Source organism: Hippocampus zosterae, chromosome 13, assembly GCF_025434085.1.
Source record: "Hippocampus zosterae strain Florida chromosome 13, ASM2543408v3, whole genome shotgun sequence".
NCBI lineage: Eukaryota > Metazoa > Chordata > Actinopteri > Syngnathiformes > Syngnathidae > Hippocampus > Hippocampus zosterae.
Window position 1 is genome coordinate 2377861 of NC_067463.1, and position 11443 is coordinate 2389303.

At 42.3% G+C, this 11443-nt stretch overlaps 2 protein-coding genes across 4 annotated transcripts in view; one reads left to right on the forward strand and one right to left on the reverse strand.

The window, feature by feature from the left end:
- Positions 1-11443, reverse strand: part of LOC127612987 (uncharacterized) — a 46876-nt gene that overhangs the window by 21568 nt on the left and 13865 nt on the right. The window lies entirely within an intron of this gene.
- LOC127613023 (group XIIB secretory phospholipase A2-like protein) lies at positions 42-8262 on the forward strand. Of its 2 annotated transcripts, XM_052083911.1 has the most exons (5): positions 42-131; positions 512-711; positions 3017-3105; positions 4368-4533; positions 7467-8262. In XM_052083911.1, exons 2-5 carry the CDS (start codon positions 669-671, stop codon positions 7583-7585), a joined length of 417 nt encoding a protein of 138 aa, XP_051939871.1. In that variant the 5' UTR covers positions 42-131; positions 512-668; the 3' UTR covers positions 7586-8262. The 2 variants fall into 2 exon arrangements, with proteins under 2 accessions (XP_051939871.1, XP_051939870.1); XM_052083910.1 differs by lacking the exon at positions 42-131 and having other exon boundaries at positions 384-711.

The window sequence follows — 11443 nt, forward strand, 5'->3', positions numbered from 1 at the left end:
TAGTGCAAATCACTTTTATTTTGAAATATATTCCAGAACTTCCTGTGTGACAGTGCATCTGCGCCGAACAGTGCTTGTCTGAGGCCAGACTCTTTGTGATTAAATAAAAAGTGCACATTGAAGTCCAGCAGGTACGATGCCACAACAGTCATGTTATGATAAGGATCACGACAATTGATAAGGCTCTGAACAATTGAGAAAAGTTACCCGCGATTAAACAAGAGTTAGTTCTAAATTAATAGAAGAAAATATAATTAAACCAGAGTGAACCGTGTACAGCATCAGTATGTGCGATTAATCGCAAAGCGTGATTACAAGCTCTGCAAGACAAAACCTGGACTTTGCTCCTCCACATTGGAGGTTGTCCTGACGTCTGCGTGCTCAAAGTTCAGGTCACGCAGTTTCAGTAGTCAGCCTGTGAGCGTTTTATTTTATGTATATTGAACTCTATGAGCTGCAGAATGAGCCGCTGGGCCCTAATTGCTCCCCTACTGCTCCTGTTCCTCCGCAGTGCTGTCACTCAAGAAACCGAAGAAACTGTCACAGCAGCATCGCCTCCGTCTCCAGCATCTAATGTTGTGGAGGATGAGAACACCGAGTGGGGCCTGAACTCTCTGAGAGGTGGCTTTGAGGCTGCCAGCGGCTACTTTGACTCAATTCTGGAGTTCATGGGAGGACGAGATGGACTATGCCAATACCGCTGCCGATACGGTAAAGTACAGTCAAACCTCGGTTTTCGAACGTCTCTGTTCTCGATCAAATCGGTTTTCAACCAGAAAATGTGAAATTTTTACGCCTCGGGTTACTACCGAAAACCGGCTTTAAACAAAGCAAACCCGTGTACGCTACTTGACTCCCTTGACTTGACTTCCTTACACGTGCAAGTGACGCTTCCTCATGTAGTGTTCATTGTGAGGGGATGTTTTGGATTGGATTGGATACAACTTTATTGTCTGTTGTGCTTTACGCAAATCTAACTATTTTTATGTTATTTTTGCATAGTGTATTCACCCCTAATCATGGGCCAATAAAACGGTTTCGGATTTCGAACAAATCGTTTTTCGAACAGCCTTCTGGAACGGATTATTGTCGAAAACCTTTAATTCAGAAAGTTACATTTGGCCTTTTTTGTGATACAGTGTTGTCACAGTTGTGCTGTTTTCAGATGAAAAACATTTAAAATTTGCATTGCTTTATATTGTTTTAGGGTTTAGGGTATTTGGTCATGCTGATCAGACGGAGACAAAAATATATATACATAAACGTCACAGTGAAAATAAAAAATATTTTATCACCTTTATGAAAAAAAAATGTAAAACACCCTTTCACGGGGCCCACTGTTGTAAATTCTTTGCAATTATCAATGTTCTTATCATCTGCGGGGGCCACAAAATGGACTGTGACCTCACCCGATAGCAAATAGGTTTCATATGGTGATATCTCATTTCTCAATGTGTGCTTGACCCCATGAAATATTTGTCTTCGAGCTGTCATTTTAGCACGTTTTCATTGGCATTAATTTAAATGAATTTTAACAGGATTAAACATTTTCTCGCGAGATTAACACGGCACACGTCACAGCGGATGTTACGTTGCTCTATAAATAAACCAGAAACAAAACAACAAGCGCGCTTCACAGGTCCATGCACGTTAGTTTTGCCAGCCACGGCAGCGCGAGACACCGAAAACAGATAAGAGTTTAACTTAAAAGAGTTTATGAATGGAAAGTTTACTTTTAAAAAGTTGCCAGATTGTTCCACTGACAAGACCAAAGTTAACTGTATGTTTTGCAGTAGTAAACTGAGCTATCATCATAGCACGTCGAGTCTGAAATACCACTTAATAGCCAAGTACACAGCTGACGTGAGTACTCCGCCCCCTGGTCTCAGACAGACAGCTATGGAACATTTCAAAGCGAAGAAAATGGATGACACGACGAAGAACAAATTTGCTGAAGCCATAGCTAAATGTATGGCGACTGCATGCGAGCCCGTCAACATTGTCCACAGCACGACTCAAGCTGAAATCATTCGCATTGCATCTAACGACTCCACTACGGATTGCTAGCGAGAGTCTCCATTACAAGCTGTGTAGAGATTGTACGTAGCGGAGAAGGCTAAGTTACATCAAGCGCAAGAAGACACTGTTTCGGGAGAGAAATAAGAGACTAGGTTGATGAGCCTCTGGTGAAGAAAGAGCAGGCATTCTGTTCAGTTCGATGTATGCCACTGACACGATTGTTACTTGTTTGGAACTATTTTGTGTGGAAGGTTACCGTGTTCCGTGTCCATATAAATAATGGGGGTGGAGCTTCTCTGTGTTCGTCTGACAGCGACGGTGCACTGAGGCAAGTAGAGAGTTCAGCGGTGCAGTGGTTGGCGACCCTACTGAAAATAAAACGTCTCCCGTGTTGTCATGTAACCAAGTGTAGTCATCCGAAATGATGTCTACACAAAACCATACAAAGACTTACGCGCAAGGAGGATCAACAGAATCTACATAGCCTACCTGCTGTGTTAAAAGCAAACTTGAGGAAAAACGAAGTATGCAACCATGGCTTAAATCCACTATAGGCTGAGTTCTAGTTTACCTTAGATGTGCACTTTATAATGTTATATTGCTTTGTTTTGAGTACATAAAAAGAGCTGTTAAAGCAGCTGTTGTGTGACAAAATATTTTTTCACTGTTGTTGATAGACAGTAATATTGTGTGAGAGATTATGTGTGAATAACTGCTCCAAGTGAAAAATTGAAAATCAAAATTGTTATTTCAGTAAATATTTGCATTTTGCAAATAGAAAATTAATTCATGATTCCATGTTGATGAGAGCATTAAGATGGGGAAAAATAGGACATAAAATATAAAAGGAAATTTAGAAACAATAAAAAATGCGTGAGTAATCACGATTAATTTTTTGTTCATTTGAGTTAATTATGACAGTTGCGTTTTTAATTAAATATTTTAATCGTTTGACAGCTCTAATTTGTATACATGTCGAGTTCTTCACCTTTCTCAGGAAATGCTCCAATTCCACGTCCTGGGTACCAGATGCCTGAGCCTGATGGATGCAGCTCGTACTTCTTTGGGCTTCCTGTTCCAGAAGGGGTATGTGCTTCACAACATTTATGGCAATTAATGCAAAATATTTATACAAAAGAATTTTAAAAAACGGCAACAACTTTGTTGTCAAACCCTGTTTTTCATCTTATGCTTTATTCAACATTGGTTCCAAAGATCAAAATTGGAAACAAGGCTGTCGCTGTTTATTAGTGCAACATTAATATTTTTTCATGAAACTTTGATGTATTACTATGATGTCACATCTGTGCATTATAATAATCAACTGCACTGTTGACTTTGCAACAGAGACAGTTAGTTGGACCAGATCCTGCAGCCCATATTGTTTTCATTTTCAATATGAATTAATATTACACAATCAAATATTAATATCTTTTTTTGGGTGTGTTTTGTTTTTACAAAACACCAACAAGTCACAGGTTTCCAAGACGTTGACTTTGTAACTAGAGTGTTACAAGCTGCAGCTGTAACAAAGCCCTTTACAGAACAGTTAACATAAAATAACAAAATAATATATCACAGCACATACAGTAACTGTGCTGTATGTTACGCATACAGTACATTTGAAAATAAAGTTTATCCAAGACAATACAATAACATAACGGACAGTCATGCAATCATAACCACTATTCCTGCATACGGTTTGTTGTTTGAACAATTGCTTGATGAAAGAGGAGAGAATCAAAGTGTCCTTTTACCAGTGCGTCAGAGACGTCCTGCTAAAAGTGTGCACACGTCAACTGCAAGCTAAGATTGAAAATAAACACAAAGCTGTAGTGTCCATTGACGAAAAAGAAGAGATTGGTTTGATTCACTCGTCCCATCCCCATGTAAATACAGTATCCCTCCAATTCCAAGGAGTGACTCTCTGTTCCAAATACGCCAATGCTCCTCTCTCGGCTCCACCGGCCATCCATCCAGCTGCACCAACGCAAACTGTCCAACAGTGCCGACATCTTCGCTGAAGAAAACGGGGCTGTAAAAAATGCTGCCCATTACAGGTGCAAACAACACAAAGCGAGTTCAAAGCAGTCAAATAGCACCGGCATACGCTTCGCCGAAAACCAAATCAGTGCTGGTACATGCGTGCTGCCGAGAAGGTGCACCCATCAAACAGATTCTTCTCGTTCGCCGAATGTCGCGGCAAAATGCGGAAAACTGTCCACACAAAGGACAACAAACATCAAATGACAAAACAAAAGACAAAAACAACAACAAGCAAAGCTCTTGCCTACGGGTGCCAACAATGGCGCCAAATGTGATAACAGCAACCATTTGCTGTGCCCTAGATGGATATGGGGATCCCTGCTATGACCAAGTGTTGCAATCAGCTAGACATGTGTTATGACACCTGTGGCTCAAACAAGTACCGCTGTGACTCCAAGTTTCGCTGGTGCCTTCACAGCATCTGCACCGATCTCAAGAAGAGCCTTGGTTTTGTGTCCAAAGTTGAAGGTTGGTATCCTCTTTCCATCCCATTTCCTCATGTTCACAATTCTCACCTTGCTGAATGTTACAGGTCCTCTCTTGTACATTGTAGGAAACTGACCTGCCTTTACAGGGAAGTCAACCCTAAAACCTTCTTTACAATATGTTCGATACAGCCTCATAAGTCAAAACGCGGTATTCTGATTCATAATGTTTGTGTTAAGCTAGCAAAACTCACCTATTTTTATTATTATTATTATTTGAAAATGGCATCACAGTGCCTACTGTTTTCCCAAGTTTGGTCATGTGACATTTGCAAGCTGAGCCATGATTGGTCGACAGCAAGTGGCAAAATGGCTGCCCCCTGAGATGGATTAAAAAGTAGCGGATGTGGTGTTCCACCCCATGCCTGGCAGTCGCTGAAGTGAAGGTGGGATGTGTGAGTGCAGGGTTATTCGGCAAGCAGGCGGTGGAAAGCGTCTGTGAGGGGGAGTATGCTGGAGAGTTGGATGACGTTAGCCGGTCCGAGTGTGCACGCGTAAGAACAGAAAGTGGCAGCGTCTATTAAACGTTGATTTTTCACATCCACTAAAAGTCCATGAGCGCACAAAAAATCCACCCCAAAAGAGGCACATCGACACGTGCTGTAAAAAAGTCCCAACTAAAGCGCTGCCCACAGAAGCATAGTTCCACGAACCTCATGCCGTAGGTGCGAATGAGGCTCCCATTAGCAGGTGCCAAAAGAGGGCCGTGGCTGTCAGCTATCATGTCGATCTGCGATGCGGGCAAAATGCTGCGCTGTGCCCGTGTCGCAGAAGAAACGCCGTCCAGAGATAGAGTCGCAGATGAAAAGCAGCCCACCAACGACGCTCATGGCCACTAATGAGCGCCGGCCGCGGCATTTCTCAGCCCGCCGAACGAGCACGGTGAGCGGCACCTCTTAGCCTTCGGTCAAAACTTGGCGTGGTAAAAACATAAACCAGTAGCCGGCCGCGGGTGAAGGACAGCTGCCGCGACGAGTGCGTAATCATCGGAGGCACCAGCGGCAGTCACGGGGAGGAGAGCCGCTGCAGTGTTGCTGGCCGGCCAGGAAAAATTCATCAGCCTCCACAGTGAGCTCCCTATAGTCAGTGATAGCAGTGTTAGCTAAAGATGCCCTCACCTGGGTGGGTAACTGGCGCAGAAAAAGAAAGTCCGGTTTGTGCTCGCCTAGCAGCTCGAGCATACGATCCATTAACTCGGAGGGCTTGCCGTCCCCCAGGCCCTGGAGAGAGAAAAGTTTGTTGGCTCGTTCAGCGTCGGAAAGTTCAAAGGATTTCAATAAGTGAGCCTTCAGCGCATCATATCCTTCTGTCGGAGGAGACTTGAGGAAAACTCACGACCCTGGACGCCATCGAACTGCCCAGCGCGGAAACAACATAGTAGTATTTCATAGTATCCGCAGTGATGTCGCGAAGGGCAAACTGGACATCGGTCTGAGCAAACCAAGCAGGGGCAGTTGATTCCCAAAACTCGGGGAACTTGAGCGAAACAGCGTTCACGGACATCTTCGCGGTCTGGAATCCTTTCATTCATTCATTCATCATCCGAACCGCTTGATCCTCAATAGGGTCGCGGGGGGTGCTGGAGCCTATCCCAGCCGTCTTTGGGCAGTAGGTGGGGGACACCCTGAATCGGTTGCCAGCCAATCACAGGGCACACAGAGACGGACAACCATCCATGCTCACACTCACACCTAGGGACAATTTAGAGTGTTCAATCAGCCTGCCATGCATGTTTTTTGGGGGGGAATGTGGGAGGAAACCGGAGTACCCGGAGAAAACCCACGCAGGCCCGGGGAGAACATGCAAACTCCACACAGGGAGGCCGGAGCTGGAATCGAACCCGGTACCTCTGCACTGTGAAGCCGACGTGCTAACCACTGGACTAACGGGCCTCCCGGTCTGGAATCGTCCAGCAAAAAACGTCGAGGGTCACCAGTGTGGAAATTATAGAAACTCGAAGAAAGTGACAATTTCTCACGTTCGCACTCCGAGAGAGTGCATTGTTTTTAATAGCACACCAAAAAAACTCCCCGCGCAAAACGACACCCACCAAAAGTCAGTTTCCATAGAAACAAGCAGACTAACATGGCGGTCCTTAAAAGGACTGCAATTATTTCTACCCCATTACCAAATGATCGTGAACTCTATGACAAGCATATGAAAACACTGCATTCACACGTTTGCAGTTAGTGGTGAATTATGTATGTACAAGTCACTACAACCCACTCTTTTTCAAGACTCAAGTTTGAAAAAAGTCTTTTTGAACACGTTAATTTTTATACAGAAAATAATTACAGTACATCTGAAACAAACGATTATACCAATATATTTGAGAGGAAAAAGCATCGTGAAGTTTACACCATAAGTTCTTCTCAGCTGCCGGTTAACCTGGCCGATCTTCGACCCACTTTTCTCCAGATTATCGCTACGTTTCTCCCTTTTCTGTTATCTCTTCTATTATTTTCTTCTCTTTTCTTTTTTACCGCTATTTTTTTATTTTTCTTCTTTGTGCTACCGCTATTTTTATTATTATTATTATTTATTATTCTTTGTGACGGGTTCGCTTTGGCCTGGTCAGCCAAGTTCTGTATTCGCTTCCATGGATATCTGGCTCCATCTAGCGTCATAAATGGGAATAATGTCTAGACCCCGAATATAAAACGACCCCCACTTTTTCAGTCTTATTTCAATGCAAAAAAATTTTTTTCTTATATTCGGGCCAATACGGTACTTGACCTGAGTTGAAATGAAATTCATGAGGATTCATCACTACTGCCGAACAAATTGGAGCTAAAAAGCCAACTAAATCACCGTTGAGGCCCAGGTTAGAAAAAAAAAACTAGTGTTTTTTGGGTACGTACTATCGACAACTCTGTTGCAAAGACTAACATGCACTGTGCACCTCTTGTTCTTCAGCATGTGAAACTGTGGCAGACACTTTGTTCAACACGGTGTGGACTCTCGGCTGCAGACCCTACATGAACAGCCAGAGAGCATCATGCTACTGCCAAGGAGAAGAGAAAGATGAACTCTAACACGTAGCACGTTCCTATTAAGAAGACAAGTGAAGTTGTATCAACATATCAAAAGTATGATGTGGTATTGCAATAACAGTTTCAACGGTGTTTCCTGAGTAGCAATATTCTAGTTTGAAAGTATTGCTCTTCCCTAACAGTGGTTTATCACTTATCACTTTAGCTGGGGGTGACATGACATTCGTTTTGCTTCAAATACCTTTTTTGAGTCAATTGTATTGCGTTTGTGCTGTAGGTGAACGATATCCCGCTACTTTCTAAATGACATATGTTTATGCAAAAGAATAACTGAATGAAACGCTCAAATTTGACAAATTGATCTTTAAGTGAATAAAATGTTTTCTTATCAGGTCAGTGGCACACTCATTTCAATGCACCATTGCCTACTGTGCTCCTGTGAAAGTAGTTTGAGATCCTTGTAATCTTGGCAAGCCTGGCAACAGTGGCCACCTTCAGGGAATCTTGTGACGGAAGATTTATTAGGTGGAAAATACATTGAAAACGGAGAAACGAAAGTCCTGATGCCGCACTATAGTTTCAGTACCACCCTTCTGGTGATATAAATATGTTGTGAATCCCTTGTTTCTTCTTCGCACTCGTGATCTACTACAGCCATTGTCTGTAACTCACATGTGCCCAGAATATTCAGCAAATAAAACTTTTGAAGGCACTGTTAATCGTCTCCAACTTGTATTTGGATAGCCAATATGCTCACCACCTGAAATTAACCGAACACGCAGAGGAAAGAAGGCAACTTTCGCCCCAACAATGCGGGTATCCAGTTTGTTCCATTGCTACAGTGATATTAGAAGCATTATTGGATTGGATTGGATAAGCTTTATTGTCAAATGTACTGTATGTGTAACATACTGCACGGATGAAATTTCTTCCCTCTCAACATAAAACAAGAGGAGCCGCTGCGGGTGTCCGCGCCGCTATCAAAAGTTAACAAAAAAAAAAGACAAAATAATCAATTATCAGTGTTGACAGGCTTTTTCGTGTCAATCTTCCTCTCGTCCACTGCCTTCTGAAGTACTTCTACAATATGCGCGCCAGTGTGGTTTTCGCGCATTTCACAAGTTTGAAGCATGTATGGTTTGAGTTATAATTGTTGATGATATACACTGTACGTATGATGGTAATAAAAGACAGTGTGGCTCTTGATGTCCATCTGTAACAGACAAGACCTACTCATTACGACGACTGGAGAGCATTAATTACTTGAGAAACCCTTTATTCATATCACGAAGAAATTCCCAATTTAAGATTAAGAAAACCTTTATTAGTCTCGCAATGGAGAAATTCCAGATTCACAGCAGAAAAGTTATGAAAGGAAGAAGTAGAACAACAAAAAAATAGGAGCTGCTGGAAAGGCAGCCTCTCGCGGCGCCATTTTGAAGTCAAAAATAACAAAAATAACACAAGACAACACATAGGACAGAGACAGTCGTGCAATCTTCACCACTTTTCTGCATACACTTTGTTGTCTGAAGCAGTTATAGATGAAAGAGGAGAGGATCAAAGTGTCCTTTCACCAGTGGATCAGAGACATCATGCTGAAAAATGTGCACACGTCTGCTACAAGCAAAGTTTGAAAGCAAACACGAAGCTGTAGCGTCCAATGACGAAAAGAGATTAGTTCACTTCTCCTGTCCCACATAATCCGCTTCAAACTCCAAGCCGCGACTCCCAGCTCCAAATCCGCATCGGCACTCCGCGCCAACGCTCCTTTCTTCTCATCGTCGGCTCCTCAAGACCTCCATCCATCCAGCCGCAGACCGTTCAACAGCACCGATCTCTCCGCTGAACAAAGCGGGGCTGTGAAAAATGCTGCCCATTACAGGCGCAAGACACAAGCGCCCCGGGACTGTCCAGCAACGACAGTCAAATGGCGCCGACATTCCTCCAGTCAAAAACAGTGCTAGTATACCCATGCTGCCGAGAAGGCGCAACCACCAAGCACAGAGTCTCCTCCTTGATGAATGTCGTGGCCAAAAAATGCTGAAAAAGGTCCACATCAAGTCCACACGACGTAACAACAAACACAAAGTGACAAAAGAAACACAAGAACAACAAAAAAAGCAAGGCTCATGAGAGCACTTGCTGACGGCTGCCTACTCGGGCACCATCTTGACTTCTCATGCACTCTCATTCTCATTATCATGCACTATTAGAGCAGAATAAAAGTAACACACAAAAATATGGAAAATACTTAACCAAGTAATCAGAAATAGTCCTAAAAAATGGATTATCCAGAGTATTTTATCAAAGGCAAAAATACTATTTTGGAAAAAACTGCAGAAATAGCAACTGAATTTAATGAGTATTTTACTATGTACAGCAACAGCTTTTTCCCAGTAATCCTGAAACCTAGCAGAATAACAGTTGACACGACCACATTAATAGATAACATATTTATAAATAAGATTGATCATAAAATGGACAGTGGACTTCTCATTAATTACATAAGTGACCACCTACCTGTTTTTGCAGTTTTTCATAATTATTTTGATAGAAAAGCTAAATCAACAACTCATATAACAGAAATAAGACTAAGAACCCAACGCTCCATCGATGCCTTTAAGCAAGACCTAGAAAAACAAAACTGGACCGAGGTCTACTCAAACGAAGACCCAAATACAGCGTTAGAAGTATTTCAGTCTACCATTATCTCCTTATATGATAAACATTTTCCATTAACTAAAGTCTCCAAAAAGTATAAAGACCCAAGTAAGCCATGGATAGCGAAAGGCATAGAAAACGCATGTAAAAAGAAAAACCATTTATATAAATTGTTTATAAAATTGAGACCTGAAGAAGCAGAAAAAAATATAAGATCTATAAAAATAAACTAGTAAATATAAGAACCAGTAAAAGAGATCATTAAGATTAAGAAAACCTTTATTAGTCTCGCAATGGAGAAATTCCAGATTCACAGCAGAAAAGTTATGAAAGGAAGAAGTAGAACAACAAAAAAATAGGAGCTGCTGGAAAGGCAGCCACTCTCGCGGCGCCATTTTGAAGTCAAAAATAACAAAAATAACACAAGACAACACATAGGACAGAGACAGTCGTGCAATCTTCACCACTTTTCTGCATACACTTTGTTGTCTGAAGCAGTTATAGATGAAAGAGGAGAGGATCAAAGTGTCCTTTCACCAGTGGATCAGAGACATCATGCTGAAAAATGTGCACACGTCTGCTACAAGCAAAGTTTGAAAGCAAACACGAAGCTGTAGCGTCCAATGACGAAAATGCTGAAAAAGGTCCACATCAAGTCCACACGACGTAACAAGAAACACAAAGTGACAAAAGAAACACAAGAACAAAAAAAAAAGCAAGGCTCATGAGAGCACTTGCTGACGGCTGCCTACTCGGGCGCCATCTTGACTTCAAAGATGACTTTACAGCAGCAAAGTTGGAAGAAAGTCGAAGAACAAAAAGTATTGGAGCTGCTGTAAAGGCAGCCACTCTCGCGGCGCCATCTTGTAGTCAGAATAAAATAATAGAACACAACACATAAGACACAGACAGTCATTCAATCTGAACCACTTTTCTGCATACTCTGTATTGTTTAAAGCAGTTGTAGATGAAAGAGAGCTTTGCACATACACAAAGAGATGCTGTGCATGACTGACTTGGCCCCAGGCGGGTATTGAAAGGGAGCTTTGCTTGAAGTAGAGAACCCATGCTGGTCTGGCTAAGAGGAAAGCTGATAGCGGCTTTTTGGCTCACTCCTAGACTTGGGTGATCCTGTCACAAGTGGCTGTGCATATTTGTCGTGCTTCCAGTTTACCTTATTTTCGTAAGACAATTCTTGCATATAGCAAAGTCCTTCTTCAGATTTGGACCTACCAT

What these genes read in the sequence shown, in the direction of transcription:
- LOC127613023 (XM_052083910.1), top strand. Translation starts at nt 450, where the DNA reads ATGAGCTGCAGAATGAGCCGCTGGGCCCTAATTGCTCCCCTACTGCTC. An exon ending in GGCTTCCTGTTCCAGAAGGG is followed by an intron (nt 3,106 to 4,367) that starts GTATGTGCTTCA and finishes GCTGTGCCCTAG; the next exon opens with ATGGATATGGGGATCCCTGC. An exon ending in TTTTGTGTCCAAAGTTGAAG is followed by an intron (nt 4,534 to 7,466) that starts GTTGGTATCCTC and finishes CTTGTTCTTCAG; the next exon opens with CATGTGAAACTGTGGCAGAC.